The 20,409-nt window shown below is 42.2% G+C and overlaps 1 protein-coding gene across 1 annotated transcript in view; it reads left to right on the forward strand.

Moving 5' to 3' along the window:
• IKBKE (inhibitor of nuclear factor kappa B kinase subunit epsilon) overlaps nucleotides 1-19,236 on the forward strand; it is a 40,619-nt gene extending 21,383 nt beyond the window's left edge. The window contains exons 12-20 of the mRNA XM_066624944.1: nucleotides 869-944; nucleotides 2,223-2,338; nucleotides 6,871-6,947; nucleotides 8,448-8,487; nucleotides 10,160-10,261; nucleotides 14,736-14,832; nucleotides 16,414-16,514; nucleotides 18,072-18,143; nucleotides 18,870-19,236. Coding sequence (XP_066481041.1) covers nucleotides 869-944; nucleotides 2,223-2,338; nucleotides 6,871-6,947; nucleotides 8,448-8,487; nucleotides 10,160-10,261; nucleotides 14,736-14,832; nucleotides 16,414-16,514; nucleotides 18,072-18,143; nucleotides 18,870-18,903 — 715 coding nt within the window. The 3' untranslated portion in view covers nucleotides 18,904-19,236. The remainder of the gene's footprint in view (nucleotides 1-868; nucleotides 945-2,222; nucleotides 2,339-6,870; nucleotides 6,948-8,447; nucleotides 8,488-10,159; nucleotides 10,262-14,735; nucleotides 14,833-16,413; nucleotides 16,515-18,071; nucleotides 18,144-18,869) is intronic.
• Nucleotides 19,237-20,409: the final 1,173 nt, after the last annotated feature.

Raw genomic sequence — 20,409 nt, forward strand, 5'->3', positions numbered from 1 at the left:
TTTGTGTCCCTGTTTCCCCTTTGCCTGTGCTCCATCTCAGGCTCCTAATCTTTGGCTTTCCTTTTCCTCCTCTTGCTTATAGATCTCAGAGTCTCTTTCCTTGCTTTAAACTTGGATTGCAAAGAACAACTTGTTTCTTAGAAATGCAACCCTCGCACACAAAGACCTGACCAGTCAGAAGTTCGCTGTGCAGGAGCCATGTGCACCTATTGGCTAGTGGTTGTGACGTGTCTGACAATAAGTGAAGCTGTCTTGTTCCTTCCCCCCAAACATTCTGAAGATGTTTTTAAAAAGTTCATCTGGGCAAATAGAATTAATTTTTATGTAGAAACACAGGAAGCTGCCTCACTCCAAGTCTGACTGTTGGACTGACAGGAAGCAACACTCCAGAGTTTCAGATCAGAACTTTCTCAACCCTGTGGAGAAACCAGGGATTGATCCTGAGATTTCTGCATGCGAAGCAGCTACTTTTCCTATGAGCTATGTTTGCATACAACTGTAAAAGCAATGCGATAAAAACATGCAGTACTTGGATTTGGCCCAGAATCGAATAGGGAGCCAATGTAGCCGCTGGAGCAGTGGTCCGATTCTGGTAACCATACAGGCCACTGCATTCTGCACTAGTTGCAACTTCTGGACCATCTTCAAGGGCATCCCCACGCAGAGAGCACTGCAGTTGTCCAATTGTGATGTCACTAAGGCATGAACCATCATGGTTAGGTCCGATTGACTCAAACAAAGCAGAGTCCTTCTACTTCTACTTTGATTGCTCTACGAACTCACGGTAGGGCATGTCCCTCTGAATTCAGATTGGAGAAAAACTGGTTGTTGTCTGTTTTGTTTTGTCTACTGATGTTTGCCATAATAGGTATGAATCTGTTGCTGGAGACAGAGAAGTTCCAGAGATAAAAGGTCTGACTGAGTTGAGAACAAGGCTTCAAACTGTGAGTTGTCTGCATTTCCACCTGTCATTAGTAAGTGGACAGCAGATAGTTTTGTGTGGTAGCTGATCTACATGCACAAGATCTGATTCAAACCACTGTGCAAGGACAAGTTGGGGAGCAAACCCACTTTTAGCTAGAGTGCTGCACCTTCGAAGCAAGGGGTGACTGTTCCCTTTGTTCTGACTATGCTTTTTAGCCATCTGCTGCTGGTGTCTGCTACCCATTCAGGGTGTTTGTGACAGCAATGGCATCTCATACTGGATACAATGAATTAAAATACACTGCTTTTTCCTTTGTAGCAATTCTCTCCATGTGGAATAAATGAAATGTCCAACATCCAAGATGAGAGAAGAAATTAAAAATAAATAAATTAGTGTTTGCCTTAAGCTAGTGAGGCTCACTGGGTAAAATCTAGAGGCCAAGATAAAGTGAAACCTCTGCTTGTTCAAAGGGGAGGCAACAACAAAGAAACGAGACATAAAACTAGAAGGAAAGAAGGGCCCAGTTTGGCCTTGAGAAAAGCAGCAGTACCTTCCAGGCCTGCAACAGTATTCTATGACCGATCCCTTTCTATGGCTATACCGTATAACCCAGCTATTTTCAACCACTGTGCCGTGGCACATTGGTGTGCCGTGAATGGTCTCCAGGTGTTCCGTGGGAGTTTGGGAGAGGGTCATTTATTAGTGGGGCCAATGGGGTTGTGCGCCCCCCACCAGCAGCATGGTGTGCCTTGTCAATGGTAAAAAAACTGGTGGTGTGCCTTGACAATTTTAGCACCTTGTCAGTATGCCATGAGATGAAAAAGATTGAAAATCACTGGCATAACCATTCTTCTCTGAGGTAAATAGATATAGGTTGGGGTTTCTACTCTATTTTGTTTGAGACTGTTCGCAATTGTATTTTAATAATGGAAAATGAAGTTGAGTATGGTTTTTTTTTTTTTCCCCTTTTCCCCTCTACCTGTTTTAACTCTTTCGGCTGCAGTCCTATACACACTTTCCTGGGGATTAACCTCACTAAATACAATGGGACTTCCTTCTTAGTAAACATGCACAGGATTGTGCTGTTAAACACTGTCTTTGGTGCAGAGGTTTTTCTTTAGAAACCCATCTAAACAATATGAGCTTCATGTTTAATGCTTTTAAAGAATATCAAAACCTTCTCAGTAGACAGTAACTTTTTGTGAAAAGTACAGTAAGTAGGTAACAGAAAAAACCTTGAAAAAATTGGAAGGCCTCTAGTGCAACTCCTAAACCTGACCTTGTATTTCTGGACTAGATCAATGAAGAAGTTTCCAGGTGTTCCCACAGTGTCTCTTCTGAACACCAAACAACATTGCAGTGTATCATATCTGATGTGGGAAATAAAAGAAGTCAAATGAAAGAAGACAGAAGGTTGGTGGAATGAAAGTATTTAAGGCTGAGTAAAAGTTGTGCTTCTGTTCTTAATATCTGAGAATTCAGACTCCTTTGGCAGTATAACGTCCTCTGCTATGAAAAGAACAGAGAAGGATGGCACTCATGGGGTGAACGGGCAAATAAGCACTTCCTTCCATGCCCCCCCCATCATTACATAATAGTGCACAGGATCAAGAGTAATCCATAGAATAATCCACTTATTTCTTCCACTTGTTACCCTATACAAGGACTTGATTTCTAAGCTATTCAACCTTCCAGCCTCTGTTAGAACCTGCCACCAGAATAAATCAACAGTGGACTGTGGAGTGTTGTATTGTTCATCACAACTGCTACTGTGAGCCCTATCCTGTAATTGGTTCATGACTCTCATGCAACCATGTTTTATATAGTTGCACTAGATCTACTAGGCAGTATATTTGTCACTTTCCCAGTGACTAAATGTTGTGGTTTGAACTTAAGGCACACATGATAACTCGGCAGTAGATGTGCAACCTTTAAGAAAAGTGTGTGTGCATAGAAACATGGTAGCACCTGTTATTGCACTGTTGCATTGCGCTAAAAGACAACTGTAGGAAAGTTCCTTAAAATAAGTCCAGTATTTAAAGAGAGAAAGATGGTGTATTGACTTTTGGCTGCTTTATTTTTGTGATCTCATGTTCTTAAGCTGCCTGGTTTGCTCTTCTTAAAATAGGTCTTCAGATATTGGTATTCATTGAACAACTAGTTTACCTTGCTTAAGAACATAGGAGCCCTGCTGGATCAGGCCAAAGGCCCATCTAGTCCAGCTTCCTGTAGCTCACAGTGGCCCATCAGATGCCTCAGGGAGCACCCAAGACCACAAGATATCTGCATCCTGGTGCCCTCCCTTGCATCTGGCATTCTAAAGTAGACTACCTTTAAAATCAGGAGGTTGCACATTCCCATCACGGCTTGTAATCTGTGATGAACTTTTCCTCCAGAAATTTGTCTGATTGCCTTTTAAAGGCGCCCAGGCCAGATGCCATCACGATATCCTGTAAAGGAGTTCCACAGACTAATTACATACTGGGTAAAGAAATAGTTTCTTTGGTCTGTCCTAACTCTCCCAACATTCAGTTTTAGTGGAGGTCCCCTGATTCTAGTGTTGTGTAAGAGGGAAAAGAACTTTCCCCTATCCACTTTTTCCATCCCCTGAATAATTTTGTATGTCTCAGTCATGTCCCCCCTCAGGTGCTTTTTTTTTTTCTTCTAGACTGAAGAGCCCCAAATGCTGTAGCCTTTCCTTATAAGGGAGGTGCCCCATCCCAGTAATAATTTTGGTCTCTGTCTTCTGCACCTTTTCCATTTCCACAATATCCTCCATTCTTTTGTATGGACCACCATTCTTCCTTGGCCTACATGAAAAAATTGCTAACTGATGGGGAGGATAGTGGTTACTCAGGCAGAAGGATGCTTCCCCCCCATCTCAACACCTCTATTACTGAAAGCTTGTATGGAGGATACCATTTCCCTGGATTATGTGCCTCTGGGAGCAGCTTTAAGATATCAAGAAAGCCAGGGTCTGGCTGAACTTTCCAGACAGAAGAATTAGGATAGATTGCACTTGGAAGCCTGCTGTTTGTTTCCCTAATGACTGCTGTTTAATCAAAGCTGTGTTTACAGTGTAGTTTATTTTTATAGTAAGTTCATCACAGTGTTGCAAAGCCATTTATGGGTCAGCACTGATAGTATGGCAAGGGAGGGAAGCATAAAGAGACAAGAGTTGACATGAACAGAGAAGAGTGATTGTTTGCTGCTTTTAATCTGGCATTGTTCCATTCATTGAAAAATACAAGCAAAAAAAACAAAAACCCACACCCAGCTCCCCCACCCCACCAGGTACATAGCATGGAAGCATGATGAGAAAGGGTCAGAGTCCAGTAGTCTCGTTGTGGCGAAATGTATGCAGCAGCTGTTACCCTGCACATGCCCAATCTCGTCTGATCTTGGAAGCTAAGCAAGGTCAGGCCTGGTTAGTACTTGGATGGGAGACGACTGGGAATACCAGGTGCTGTAGGCTTATACCATAGTCTTTCGAGACTGAAGGTTGCCAACCTATTGAAGCAAGACAGTCCAGCTGAAGATGTAAGGGGAAGTACAAGAAAAGCAACAGTAGTGGGCAGGTATGTTGTCTTGGAATGTTGCCTGAGATAGCAAGTTCCTGGTAAGCAGTAGTTTGCCTTCTGGTTTTTATGCCTCTGGTTTTTCTGCCGTTGGTTTCTTAGGCTTATTGAAACATATAATTAAACAGGTTTCCACACTTGGTAATGGAAGAGCTTTGTTGGTGGATAGCCTACTAATTAGGTTTATAATTTAGAGCAGGGGTGCCCAAATCTCAGCCCTGGGGCCACTTGTGGCCCTTGAGGCCTCTCAATATGGCCCTCAGGGAGCGCCCAGTCTCCAATGAGACTCTGGCCCTCCAGAGATTTGTTGGCGCCCACACTGTCCCAACACAACTGCACTCAGCATGAGTGTGACTGTTTGACCTCTCACATGAGGAAGGATGAGGGCTCCTTCCACTGCTTCTTGTTTCACATCTGTGATGCAGTAGCAGCAGCAAAGGAAAGGCCAGCCTTGCTTTGTGCAAGGCCTTTTATAGGCCTTGAGCTTATTCATTCATTCATTCATAAGTTCATCTTTAATTTATTCATTTATGTAAACTTATGTAAATTTATTCAAATTTTAAAAGTAAATTAATTCTTTTTTTCCCTGGCCCCCGACACAGTGTCAGAGAGATGATGTGGCCCTCCTGCCAAAAACTTTGGACACCCCTGATTTAGAGTGCTAAAAGTGAATTAGGTTTGAAGAAGTCTTTGGGCATTTGAGTTACAGAAGTAGTGTGCGACCTAGCTAGGTCACCAGCTCCAAGTGTTTGTTGTGACCCACTCCGCTCATCTGCAAAGACGTATGGGTATGCTTCAAGTATGGTCAAAGTGTTGGAGTGTGCGAGGGATCTAAAAAGTTAGAAGTGGGTTCTAACTTCTGAACCCACTGAAAGATGAAAATTATCTTGGGCTATGGTAGGGTTCGAACCTTGAATGCTAGAAGCTTTTGGACTAGGAGGGGCATGCCAGTGACTAACTAGGCTTGGTTGCTGAGACCTGTTACTGCACAGCTGGTTGGGAAAGAGGTGAGGCAATGACATCTTCAAAACAAGCATCCCAAGAGGATGACAGCATTGGTGGCTTGTCAACAGTAGTGAGTTTTGTATATTCTTGGATGTGTTCAACTCATTCAGCGTGCATAATCCTTAACATCATCTCCTGCTTGCCTACACAAGAAATATGAGTAATCTTGGCTTACCCAGTCCATATGGAGTGATGTTGATGCACAGAACTCCATTCATTATAGCTTCTTTTCTCAAGCACTATTTTGCACATTTCCATTTTTGTGCCAAAATGTTGAGTACAGAAATGCTGGAAGCTTCCACACAGACATACCTTAGAAGGAACTCTCATTGCCATCAGTTCGTTTCCATTTCTTATATTAATCAGGTTGAGTGGTTTATGGGATCCCAACCAAGTTGGTGTATATTATTAATTGGCCTTAATGCTCCCATTTCAGGGATCATCCCTCTGTCTGTTGCAGTGCCGGGAGATTTGAACAAGGAAAACAGTGTCAACAGAGCCTTACTGAGGCAGATTGAATATCCCTGGATAGACTTCACTAAAACCAGTTGCAGTTTTCAGGCCTGTCTGAGCTCTCTCTGTGTCTGCCTGAGCAAGGTGTTAAAACTGTCTGTGCTCCAGTTCCCCATCTGTAAAATCAGATTAGCCACTCCATTCCTTACCATGCAAAGATGCTGTGAAGATTTATGAAAAGAGTTGTAATGGAGCAGTTGCTTCAAAGAGACAATGAGGGATAAATACTTCCCCAAAGAGAGCTAATGAGTTACATGTTATATGCTTGGAAAAAAAGAACATCCCGAAGGAGATCTTATCCTAGAGTTGACCTACATATTCAAATGAATCACGTGGTACAGGCCTTTCTGGGCTCTACCACTTCAGGCTGCAGGGATCATGTATTCTGAATGCTTCTCTTGGTTCTTGGCTGCTGCATTTGGTTATGCATAAGTGAGTGTTGGCCAATCATGCAGGTGATGGATTGGACTGTGTAGGAAGAGCACCAGAAATGCTTCCACTAGGGTCAGTGAATCCTACTCACCATCCACAACCTTTCACTACAGATACCTGCAGGGGCTGCCACTGCAGGAAGAAAAATTCCAGGCTCATGCATCAGCTTCCCAGTTTGTGGTGATGTCAAGGGAGCTTGGTGCCATTTGTGCCAGTCTTGCATCTTTTGATGCAAATGCTGTGCCTAGATCAAAGCCATGATGCTTTCTGCAGCATCTGTATTGTCTTCTACTCCTTCCCGACGGGACCAGACCTGTTAGTTTCCCTGGGAGTGCTGTGTTGCTGCAGGCCATAATGTGGTTTAACTGGCAATGTCATTTTCTGTCTTACCTTTGGCTCCCTAACTCGGTTTTCCAGCATCCAGCAAATGGAGGCCTGCCTCGGCAAGATGCAGCTCCTCTACAGCCAGTTTAAGAAGAACCGGAAGCATCTGAGTAAGTTGATGATGGTGGTGAATCTCTGCTACAAGTTTCAGCCTGACTGTGTTTTGTACATCAAAAATTTGCTGCCAGAATAGCTAGATCCGAAAAGGATCTGACTGAAGAGATGCCTTGAAATACTTAAAGAGCACAAACTAGTCTTCTTAGCAGCAGTATCTTAAAACAAGGAAAATGTGCTGTGAGCATCGCTATACTTCAAGATTCTGGCCATCAATGTAGTAGAAGCATCTGTGTAGACAAAATTGCTGAAAGCTCTGACTAAGCTCAAGGCTGTTGACCCCAGTCTGAAAAGCATGGGCCTTATGTGTACATGTGTTCATGCTAGCCAAGTATCCATATGGAGTGATTCAGGTTTATTAATTCTTACTGTGCCAGCAGCGTTTCTTCTTTTGTAGCAAAGGAGAAAGTTTTATATGCCTTTTGTGCTGTTTTTCTCCATTTCTGGGATCATTCCAAAGCAGGGAAAATTGAGATAGAGAAATTGAGAACGGAGCTCGGAGACAAGGCCCTCGTAAAGATTCTATACTTTCAGAGTGTCTTAGGAAAATATTTGGGAATACCTATGCTGTGTCACTGCAGGGAGAATCAAGGCAGAAGGCCTATATGGAGAACTTACCAGTGTTTATGGAGCAGTGTCTCTTGCTGTGCTTGAACAAATCTCACCTAGTTTTCCCTGAATTCTCAGGCAGCATGTCTTTATACTGAGGTAGGTGAGGTCAGTATCCACAAGGGATTCATTCTCTGACCTCCCACAGATACCAAAAACTGTGGATGCCGAAATCTGCCATTTTGGTCTCTTTAAAGCCTCTGAAGGTGACCAGGCATGTGTTGTGCCAGATCTGCGGATATAAAATCCATGGATAAACAGGCTCCACCTGAATGGGTCATTTATCTTATCCTGGAGTTGCACAGTTAATCCCTTGTTATGTGGGGTTTTTCTTTTTGCTACACTTCATTCTTGGCAAGTTAGGTTTTTAGATGTTTCAAGAGGCCTCCCTCCTCACTCAAAAGGCAACATGCACTACCTTTGTATTCTCTTTTATCATCTGACCAGTCCTCCAAGGAACTGGAGCGTACAGCATACAAAGGGTTTTCCCAGTCTGTCATGGATTACCTGTTAGGTGGACAAGATTGTGGAATGAGTGACTGGACTTTAAAGCTTAAGCATTCTCACAAAAGCTGATCTGCTGTTGTGAGACGAGGATATGCCAATATGCTATAGAATGGGTTTGGGAACACATTGAAGGGCTTTTGCTTAGGACTGTACAAAAACCTGCAGTCCCAAGAAGAAGGAAGATCTGATGTGAGGCAGTAAAGGAGTCTCCATGGAACTGGTTTCTCATATCCAGTTGGTAGTGTGATGCTTCCCTGCTTCCCCTTGGGCCATCTCACAATGCACTCAATGTGAATTTCTCTATACATTATTAAGCAATGAGCCTGAAAGGTCTTGATGTCTCATGGAAGATCTACTAATGACTTGCTTTTTCTTTCTAGGACTGAACTATAATGAGCAGCAGATCCACAAGCTGGATAAGTGAGTACAGGTGTTCATGTCTAGCAGGTCAGCTGGATGTTGAGTCTTTCTGGTTTGCATTATGTTAGTCTTCAACAAGCCAGTAAGCATTTCTGGGTTGTTGTCTGGCCTAGAAATAATTAATGCCTTATCTGTTAGCGTAATTCATCGAGGCCCTTCTATGCCGGCAACCTCATAGTTGTCCTGTGACTGTGAAAAAGCAACTTCCTCCCACCTAGAACTGGTGCTGCAGCAAGACCACAAAAACAGCTTGCCCCATGTTATCAGCTACAGAATGAACAGGTGGAGGAAGCTTGCTTCCCCCCTTCAACTGTCATTTGCTCAGAACTGCAGAGGCAAGGAGAGGGACAGTCTCTAATTCATCACCAGTGTTCCCTGTAATCTTTACAGGTGAGCACATGGGGCAGCTCTGGCATGTTTGGCAGTGGTGTCGTTGTCAAGCTCCAGGGCACCCTGAGAGTAGCTGCAGCTCCAATTTCAGCTGCATAGCTGTACAGCTTAAAGGGGAATGGTGCTTATCATCTACCAGGGAACGAAGGGCTGTTGGGTAGTTGCATCTCCTGGATCCTAGCAAGAACATCAGCAGTAAAAGATCAACCTGGCACCACTGGGTTGCAAATGCTCATTAACAGTTCACCTCTTTGTTCTGGCACCATCCAACTGATCTCCCGCCTCTACCTTCTGTGTATTTTTTCCATAGTTTGCAAGCCTGAGGGCGGGGCCTCTGTCTTGGTTTAATTTATATACAGCATCTGCCAGCTGCTTTGTGTATGGAATTTTCATTTCTGTGAGCCACTCATAGACCATTTTTGTCTGGGAAGGAGGGTAAAAATATCATGGCTTCAAACAGATTCATACACTACCTTGAAAGTATGGTGGCTGCTAAGAAACTTATGTTTGCATGGTCAGGCTCCATGTTGCAGTGGCAAAGGATGGAAAGATTCAATCACTTGGGGCTGGCTCACATATTAATTGTTACCCCTTGATGACTGTAACATCAGAATATGACTTGCATGGTTGTTTCTTCACTATCACAGATACAACACCACGGATGGAATTTTCATATCACTTGCCTCAATCCCCAAATGTAATTCTTTTCAACTGAAATCATGATTTTCATGCATCCAGTGCACAGTAATCAAATGCTGTATATTCATGTGTGAACCAGTCTTTGGGTAGCCCAATTGCATGGGTCCTTTCCACATCAGCTCAACTTCCCTACAGGGGATACTGCCTTTGGCTTAGGAGGTAACCACACAATTCAAGGTGTCCCTTTTCATGCTGTTCCACTGTGATTTGCAGTTCAACTGCATGGAAGTAGCTTTTGGGAGGCAATCATGTCACTTGGGTAATATGAATTGGGCCTAAATCAGAAAATAGAGATGGGAAGATGTTTTCTCATGTTGTTTTGCTGTCATTCAGTGGGGTTTTCTAATCCCTCTAAACTAAACTATTTGGGAAAGTTCCTATTGATTTTAGGCTGTTAGGGATCAGGTTTTGGTTACTGGCATTGAATTCCATTAGCATTAACTTACATATAAAAATGCACAGTATATTTAATTACCTTTTGTTCAAGTCCAACATTTGTGTTTTCATATTGCAGAGGTTGCTATAGAAAAATGTATGTAACAATGCTTGAATTAATGCATATTATATTTTATTTCATTTTTAGGGTGAATTTAGGACATTTAGCAAAAACAGTTCTTTCAATTTTCCAGGATAACTGTGTACAGAAATACCTAGCTGCTCTTTCAGCACATGGAATCAGAATGAGGTGATTTTTCATGGAACATTAGCATTTTTCTATGGACTCCTTTTTATAGATCTTTGTGGGAAAGTGTGTGAATCCCATGTAGTGATCATTACATTGGATGTAATGCTTCATTTTATAGTCATCAGATTATACATGTGTGTGGTCAATACGCTTTGTGATACACATGCATGATTGACATAAATTCTGGAAGAGGCCAGGGACGAATTGAAGCAGAGAAGAGAAGTGAAGTTTAAGAGGTTAAGTGAAGTTGCATTCTATCTCCCCTGTCTGAAGAGAAGCCCTGTCCCCTATATATAACCCTATGGCAGTTATATCCTGTACTGCCTAGAAATGCATCAGAGTGGGAAAAACATTCTTGTAGGCTCACTGCAGGGCCACAAAGGACAGCCGAAGCAGTGTTGGGAACACCAGAATTCAGGGAAGAGGGTTTAACATCATGTCCTCTTTTGGCTATCTCAAAAAATGCCTGAATTGGTACAAAGGTATGATATTGTTGTATCATGATATGGTTGTTACAAGATGATATTGTTGTAAGCTGAAAGGTATGTATAATTATATGTAAGCTGCCTTGGAGATCATTTGGCCAAAAGGAAAAGTATAAATCTTTAAAATAAAATGAATGAATAAATAAACTCTTCGGCTCTTCCCTCAGGGGCTGAAGCTGGGGGGGGGGAACTATTTGCCCTCTTAACCAGGAAGAACCCCAACAAAAATCCCTCTCTCCTGCCAATAGGATTCAAGAAGTTTACAGATTAACTGTTTAAAGAAGTAGCTGCCAATCAGAGATTTAAAAACTTTATCATGTGCTTTTGCAACTAGTAATCAAATGCATATAGTGTTATGCAGAATTTAAGCAGTTATATTTCATCCAGGTTATCCTAATCGAACAGTCAGGTGGCTGGTCTGATTATCACTGAATCTGGGTAAAAACCCTCTTCATGTGTTATAGTAACTGTGAATATTGTCCATAGTCACAGCAGGAAGCATCCCAGCAAACTCTGCCCCCACACCAGCATCATCTGTAGCTCTGCCCCATCTCTGACTGGGGAAAGAGATTGTCTGAAGAGGCAAATGCTATTCTTGGGAAGAGCAGAGTGGAGCATGCTGATGTGGGGGCGAGCCTTGCCAGGGCATTCCTATCCCCTTGTAACTATGGATGATGTCCGCAGAAAGTTTCAGTTCCATACCAAATCAGTGGCCTGTTCTGTCTGCAGAAACAGGCCCTAAGCAACCATTGACTTTTGCGTCTATGAGGCTGCAATCCTATGCACACTCACCTGGGAGTAGGTCCAGCTGAACTCAATGGGAGTTACATCTGAGTAGACATGAATGGGATTGGGCTGGCAGTCACTCCCTAAGATTTTGGGATTTTCCACTCAAGAGCATAAGAAGAGCCCTGCTGGATCAGGCCAAAGGCCCATCTAGTCCAACTTCCTGTATCTCACAATGGCCCACCAAATGCCCCAGGGAGCACACAAGACAACAGACACAACCTGCATCCCGGTGCCCTCCCCTGCATCTGGCAATCAGAGGCAGCCTGCCTCTAAAACCAAGAGCTTGCACATACCTACTATGACTTGTAACCCATAATGAACTTTTCCTCTAGAAATTTGTCACCACCCCTTCTTCTTCTTCTTTCCCAGAAAGGGGAGTCAGTAAAAAAACTCCAACAATAACTCCAACAGAAGTCTGTGACAGCTATGCATGTCTCTTTCTCAGCCTGTGGGTTTGTCATCTATTCTACCAGCTTAACTGGTTCTCCATCTTTGTGGTTTACCATGTCTATTACAACTTTTTCATTGCAATCTTTATACTAATGAGGCTTGAACCTTGTTTTTACCCCAGTGATGCCAACTGAGGTCTATATCAGCCTTTCTCCTGGAAACCAACCTCTTAAACCTCTCAATATTTTACGTTTTTAATGCACAGTATATTTTAACCCCTTCCCCATTCCCCCCTCCTCCGCATTTTAGGTTATTAATGTGACATCATAGGTGAGGACAAAATCTAAACAAGACATCTCACATAATAAAAGGATGGTCACAGAACAACATTTAAAAGCCAGAACACGATGGATGTTTCATTGGCAAACTTGTGAATTAAGAACTCTTGGAAAGTCAACATAAATTAGCCCTAGATAAAGCCTCTCACCAACACTGTTGTACATATTCCAGCAAACTCCCAGCAAACTAAAATTTCTGCTAATTTTCTATCCCGAGCAAGAGCTTGGGCTTACATTTCCCTCACAGCAACCTGCCACACAACCTTCTACACACATTGCCTTTCTATTAAGGGATGTTATTTCTTTCCAGGCACCTTCACTAGGTCTATGAATGGTCATCAGAACCATCAGGATATGCTTTTCTAGTTAGTATCTGCAGCAGTGATTTTTGTATGCCGCAAATGGTCCTCAGGTTTGCCATGAAAGTTTGGGGGAGGGTCATTTATTAGTAGGTTTATTGGGAGTTTGTGAGCCCCCCACCAGCAGTGTGGTGTGCCTTGACAATTTAAGCACTTTCCAATGTGTTGTGAGATGGAAAAGGTTGATAATCGCTGATCTATTCTAGAGCATTTCTAAAACTTTGGAAATACTGTAATTATGCATGAGGGACTGTTTCCTTTTTCATGATATGATATATAGTAGGATAGCTGATGTTATAAATAAAGGTGTAGCACTGAGTTGACATTGGTGGTTATTCCTCCAGGCTGCATGTTACAAATCTTCCTGAACCTTTGAGTTGGAATATTGATGGATTTCTTTGTTTTCAGCATCCAGCAGGCTTCTCATATTGGAACGAAGCCATTATTAAGACAAAGAACCACACTTAGAAAGAATGATTTTATGTTAAATGGTGTTTGGGGAATAATGCAAAAAGCAAATTGCCGGGTGGTGATGGAGAACCATGGATTGACTTATTACTCCGGAAAAGAGTGCAGTCACTTAAGGAAGAAACAGCAGCCATGGCTAGGTCTTTTTTAATTGCGAGATGCTTTTAAAGCACTGCACCTTTTTCCTTTGGGTTTCAATGGGCTGGAAAGTGTTCTGAAACATTAGTCCCTATCAGGCTTTTGCTTATTAGGCTCATTTGAGATCCTTGCTGATCAAGGTTCAGTTGAGATCCTGGAGTTTAGAATCAAATTAAAGATGCAAAAGCCAGCTATGGTTTCTGAATTATGCTAAGTAAAACCAAACCACCTTAACCTTCCATAGTGAGGAGCACTCATCTGTTGATATGACTACTGGACTGTTTTTTATTGCATTCTAGTGCACAATATGGATGAAAGTTAGGGATCCAGCTGAAGGTCTGGGTAAATTCTTTGAACAGCCTGATAACCATGCACATGCATAGCTGAATTCTAGCTCAGGGGTTTTCAACCAGTGGCAAGCATACCACTAGCGGTACACTGGGTGGTGTTGGGCAGTGCGCTTAGCACCCACTGTCCAACAGTGAGACTGCAATGGCAGCTTCCAAAGGAAGCTTGAGCTAGCGGGCAGAGCTCTAGTGTGAGGTTTTCAAGTGCAAGAAAAGCTACACACACTGAGACTGACCTTGAAAGCTCCACATCCAGAAGTAACTGCAGTGGCATCATTGCCAGTTACCTCTAGTGGTACCTCAAAGAACAACATGGCGGCAAGTGGTATATCAGAGGAGCAGCATTGAGAAATGCTCTTCTAGCTGACATTATGCACTTCCGAGGTAGCTATTTAAACAACAATCACGCTTGACCCCCCTGGTGTTTTAGTCTGCCATTAATGCAACCCTTTGTTGCAATTTCATATTGTTTCTGTTTTGTTTTTAATTGATGACGCCTGCAGTCCTATGTTTTTTCTTGGGAGTAAGCCACATTGAATGCAATGGGATTTACTTCTGAGTACTCAAGCCTAGTAAATCCCCTCAAGTTTCATAAAAGGGAGAAAGACAAAACTTTTAAATATTATATAGACATTTGTTTCCACTTTTTAAACATTTATACCCAAGATATCTTAAATGTTCTAGGTAGAGACTAAACAAATAATGTGTTTCATATCCCCCCCCCCCAGTAAGCCATTTATTTTGGGCCTGTGCTTTGATATTCTGGTTGGTTGGTTTCATTGTCATTCTTGCCCTTGTTAACAAATTCTTGACTAGTACCTTTGTCAGTCCCAGACAATAAAGAATAATATGCAATGATCATCTTCCCTTTCTTATTGTGAAAAATGATATGTGATGCTGTGATGAGAAAGAAAAGTTTTTCCTAAGCATTCTCCCTCCCCCCCCCCCCCCCCGGCAGGGGAAACACATAATTTTTGTGGAGCTCTATTAATGTTGTGGAGTTTGAGCATGCAGTCCATGGGGAACTCCTTATGCCTGGTGACTCTTCACACCTGAATGCCTAAGTGTTTTCATCTTGAAGCAACTTAAAATGTGATGTGGCTAATAGAAGAGAGTAAGCTAACGAATATTTGACTAGAGTTATTGTTTCATTCCTGTAGGAAGGCATTTGAGATAAGGAAACACCTGAAGAAGTTGAACAGATCTTTAACTGCCTGTAGTGCTGAGATCTCAGGATGCCAAGAATGTCTCCATAAGGTACAGCCGTTTTATTTCAAGGCCTTGCAAAGGCAATGGTGGTGTGAAATTTAAATTGCCAATTATAATTCTTTCAATACAGGTATTTTAGTACTAGTACAGTTGGACCCCAGTATCTGCAGATCTGGCATCCATGGATTTGGCTCGCTATGGATGCCTGCAGATACTAGGGTTCAAATTTAAAAGGCTTTGAAAACACAAAAAGCACACCAAAAATGTTTCCTACCTTCACACAGTCAAACTGTGCTGTTTCTCAGCCTCTAGAGCTCTTTTTAGCTCTAAAAGACCCACTTACAGGTCATGTGGAGTTTCCTTTTCCTCCCAGCATTGCCACAGAGTGTCCTAGAAAGAGCTCTAGAGGCTGGGAAACAGCACAGTCTGGCCATGCAAAAGTAGGAAACATGATTTTGGTGTACCTTTTGTGTTTTTAAAGCTGCAATCCTAACCACACTTTCCTTAGACCCATTGAACAAAACAGGACTTACTTCTGAGTAGACCTGGTTAGGATTGTGCCCCTAAGCCCTTAAAATTGCGTCCCTTTAAATCCTTGGATTCTAGTATCCACTGGGGGTTCTGGAACAGGAGCCCTGTGGATACCAAGGTCCTACCTGTATATAGGGAAGAACCCCTGTTTGCTCTATTTTTGGATATCTTACATCCCTAATGTACAATGTGCTCCCTAAATGTAGCCCTGCCACAGATTCAGTTGGTTTGACTTCTTAACCAAGACTCTGAATAGCACTGACTCTGAGTTTTTTTTGAAGGGTGAATGAGTAGAAATACAGAAAGGGTAAAGCAAAGTTACTTGAGAGTAAGCAGTGGTACAGAGTTTGGGCTTAGAGGTTGCTCTTCCTGATTCCTCAGGGCCCAGTTCTATCTGACTTTCCAGCACTGACGCAGCCACGCCAACAGGGCGTGTGCTGCATCTTGCGGTGGGGGGAGGGGCAGTCATGGATGTCTTCTCAAGGTAAGGGAACAAAAGTTGTGGCTGCATCATCACTGGGAAGTTGGATAGGTTTGGGCCCTCAGTTTGTTACTCATAGATCACCCTTGAAGAACTTGCCAGGAGTAACTTGTAACTTGCAGACTCAAGCTCTCTGGACCAACACAGGAATAATCTCCTCTGGCAGGAGTGCATGGATTCAGACTGGCTAATAACCAGTCATTTGTGTTGTAATGCTTTCATAATGTGCAAGGGTTTGTACCAAAGATGCGATGAAAAAACTGCAATCATCGTTCAAATGCCTCATCATCATAAGCTTTCATCATGTTACTTGATGTCGTCATATGAATAATGTGATGGCCTAAATCCAGCCTAGTATAGGCAATAATAGTAATAAAAAATTCCAGATTAAGTCCATCTTCTCCAAGCAGAATTCACTTAGCTGGTCGATGAAAGGAGAATTCAACATACCCAGCCCCATTATGTCTGGTTTTTGTTTTTGTTTTAAATGGTCTAGGAGAAGTGCCATGCTACTTTAATGTATTTATTACTCAATTATTTCATTTTTAGTCACTTTACTCTAAGTGTAGGTAACTACATTAAATGTTGTTATTTCTGTGTGTTCATTGTCTTTGAAGGCTTTGGATGAACTACCTCAGAAAATCCTTCAAGGCAAAACGTTATCTTCTGCTCCCACACAAGTTTATTTAAATCTGAAGCACAAGGATATGCTGTTTGGGTATGTATATGTTACATGTTATAGGTGTCATACAGGGTGAACCAAAAGTAGGTGGACAGTAAATGATAACGTTTTCTTGCATCAGTATTTAAATTATTTGCCGTTATGGGTTATCTAAACTATCTGAAAAGAAGAAAAATATTAAATTTAAATAAATGTAGTTATAAAATTTAATATAACACAAACGCCATAGTTATAATGAACACCATCATTTCACCCTATTCCACCTACTTTTGGTTCACCCTGTATATTAGTCACACTATGGTAACTGCTAAGTTCTTGTTCCCAATGGTCTTTTTCCACCACTTTAATACTATAGGAATAGTCTAGGAAGGGCAACAAGTCATCTATGGAGGGTTTACTGCAGCCTGCTACACCTCAGGCTAGTGCATCTGTCAATGTTTCGTATCTCACACTGAAGCAGTAAACCTCATGGATCCCAAAATTAATTGTGTTAACTGTCTTTCTGGAGAGATGAAATTTTTTTAAAAGTGCGTCCTTGAGAAAATCATGGCATTTCCTGAGGAGGTGGGCAGGGATAATTCTTAATGCATACTGCTTCTCTAACAAGACTGCAATCTCATTGTCAAGGTTCTGTCAATGGGATGATAATTTATTTGGGTGGCATATTTACTTTCTGTAAAACAGGGTTCACTCAAAAATTGCCAAGACTATTGATGTTACCAAATATACTGCACTTACCAAATAAAACAAAGAGGAAATGCTTTCATACTTCTATAACATGTAAATACTTTCAATAATTACTCATGATCCACATAGACTAGTATTTCTCAATGCTTATCCCCCACTGTACCCTTTGCATGGTGCACCTATTGGAAGTACCACTAGAAGTAACTGGTGATTATGTCATCACCAGTTACTTCTAGGTTGGGAGTCCAGACACAACAAATACCAGTAAGAGGCTTAGGGTGGATGGGAAGGCTTTTTCGAGCACACTAAAAGAGCACACTGGAGCTCTGCATGCCAAGCCTCCTACCATTGCTGCATTGCTGGTCTTGCTGCCAGGCATCGGGTATAGGGATTCCAAAAATACCACCCAACATCACCTCAAGTATCGCCAAAGGTACAAGTACCACTGGTTGAGAAACACTGAGATAGACCACTTTCTGTTCTTCCCCAATACACAGAAGCTCTTTAGCCACATGCATTAATGCACAGTGGCTACTTAGCCATCACTTCAGTGTGCAGGACTGACTTAAAACCAAATGCTGCTGCCACATAGATGCTGGATGTTGGCTGCTTGTGAGAACTACTATCGCTGTTGTTGCTGTCAACGCAGAGTTATAAGGGAACACAACAAGTGAGTTTAGGGCTCTGGCAGCATCTTGATCACAGGCTGGGACAATGGAAATCAGAGAGAGATGGGGGTCTGGATATCAAAATGGAGAGATTCAGTTTGCCATTGTGGATGGGTGAGTAATTGGGGGGTGCGTGGAAATACACATGCATTGTAAGTATTACCCATGAGAGCATTTTCCTGTTGCTTCTGGGCTGCAGAAGTACGAGGGTGTAAAAGCTTCCCTATGTCTTGAATAGAATGCAGGAGCTTCAGGATCAGATGAAAATAGTAGCTCACAATCTCCAGCTCAACAACAGCATCATTCAGAGGTAAGAGAATCAAAGTTTGTGGCCATCTATAAAGCTATGCCTAGGGGGGAGTACTGTGGTTCCATATTGTTTAAAACTCTTTAATGCCAGTATCTTGAACTGTACACAATAACAAGTAAGTAGCTAGTGGCAAGAAGTGTTCCCACTGTCTAGTACCTATCATTAATTAAGCCACTATGTTTTGCTCCATGTGAAATTTCCAAGTAGTCTCCAAAGGCAGCCCCATGCACAGTTCATCACCTTGTGATTCAAGATGTTGGTTTATTACCTTTTGAAAGCCTTACACAACTGAGAACCAAAATATCTCAAAGACCACTTCTACCCACATGAGTCTGCCTATCTTATAAGATCTTTTACGGAGACTCTTTTACAGATTCTGGCTCTTTTTATAGTATGGTTAGCAGAAACCCATGAGAGGGTGCTGTGCACTATGGTGACCTTTGTCCTAAGGAACTTGCTACTCTGTGAGATGTAGCAGGTGCCCTCACAACTAATTTTATGGTGGTTGGTGAAGTTCTACCTTTTTCAGCAGGTCACTCTCATTTGCAGGGCTAGGGGAGATCTTTTGATTGTGTTAATACTGATGTTTATGCTTTTAAATGCTTCTATTGTAAACCACCCTAAACCTTAGGGGAAGGGTGGAGTGTAATTTTTTTTCAAATAAATTAAATGCAAGTTGTAGCCTTTTCACTAATCTCAACTTCTTTTTGGATTTTGTTTCCATAGGTTAAATGGTGTTGCATCCACACCAGGCCTGTAAGGAACAGGGTAGCTTTCTCATCTTGAAACAGTACTATAGTCAGTATATTGTATACCAGGGGTCTTCAAACGTTTTGGCCATACATCAAATATCTGGCACAGTGTTGAGGACCAAAATTTTTTTTTAAATAAATACATTAGAGATGGAACTTAGATGAATGAATAAATGGAACGGGCTCGAATTTCCAGGATTTCTCCAAGCCCTAGCGCACACCACAAAAATAAAGCTTATGCTCAAATGGACTCCCATCCTCCACCCCACAAGCAGCTATCTTAAATGTATAGGAGTAAATATCTCAGAACCAGCACATCACAGGAAACACCTGAAGCATGTTCTGAGTGCCTCCCAGACCCTCAGAAAGCCTTCTAAGGCCTTCAGAGGGCACAAAGAGCTACTTCTAGTTTTTCAGGAAAACACAGAAGTGATGTTTTCAGGCCCTCAGAACCCCCTCTGAACATGACCGGAGCACAGTTCAGTCAAGTGGGCCAGAAGCTCTCAGGGAACCAGAGGTTGGCTGCGGGCCACTTAGAGGATTGCTGCCGGCTGCATCTGGCCCCCAAGCCGGGGTTTGGAGACCTCTGTTGTATACTAAAGTGTGGACAAATCAGATTTATTCAAGACAGCAGCATTCAGTCTCAAAGGTGCCTTCATATTCTGCCTCCCTCCTCTAAGATAGCGATTTTCAACCTTTTTCATCTCACAGCACACTGACAAGGTGCTAAAATTGTCAAGGCACACCATCAGCTTTTTAACAATTGACAAGACACACTGTACTACTGGTGGGAAGCTCACATCCCCCAATGCTCCACTTAATAAATGACTCTCCCCCTATCTCCCATGGCACACATGCAGAACACTTGCAGCACACCCATGTGCCACAACACACTGGTTGAAAATCACTACTCTAGGATTTCAATATGGTTTTGAGTCACTGGTGCAGCTAAACTTGATATTTAGTCATGTGCGTCTGGCGTGTTTTTTTTTTTAGGGAAGAGGAAGAACATTATTGTGTCCAGTGGCATCACTAGGAGGTGCAGACCACACCGGGTGACACACTTAGGGTGTGTGTTTGACACCACTATTGGCCAAAATTGTGAAATCTTGGTGTATTTGAATAATACCATCAAGTTGTATATCATCCAATGAGTAATTTAATGCAGGATGCAATGAAATAGACTATGTTGACATCTCTGTATTCTATCAAAAGTTATGGCCAAATAACCAGAAAACTGAAAAACACAACTGCATTATGTAACAAAAAGTGGATTTTCCTAACTAAAAACTGACCAATGAGACTGATTGTTCTAAGAGCCAATGAGGTGTTTCTGTGACACAGCAGGAACCATTAAGGTGTTAGTATGAGTCAGCTCTCATTTCCATGTATCAGAGCTAATAATAGAACTCTTATTCAGTTGTGTGAGTGTCATGAAGTTGGCCACTGGTTTTTTCTTTGGTTACTGATAACTGTATGGTTATATAGTAAAATAAATAAATGCAGTTAATGGG

Source organism: Tiliqua scincoides, chromosome 4 (genome assembly GCF_035046505.1).
Source record: "Tiliqua scincoides isolate rTilSci1 chromosome 4, rTilSci1.hap2, whole genome shotgun sequence".
NCBI lineage: Eukaryota > Metazoa > Chordata > Lepidosauria > Squamata > Scincidae > Tiliqua > Tiliqua scincoides.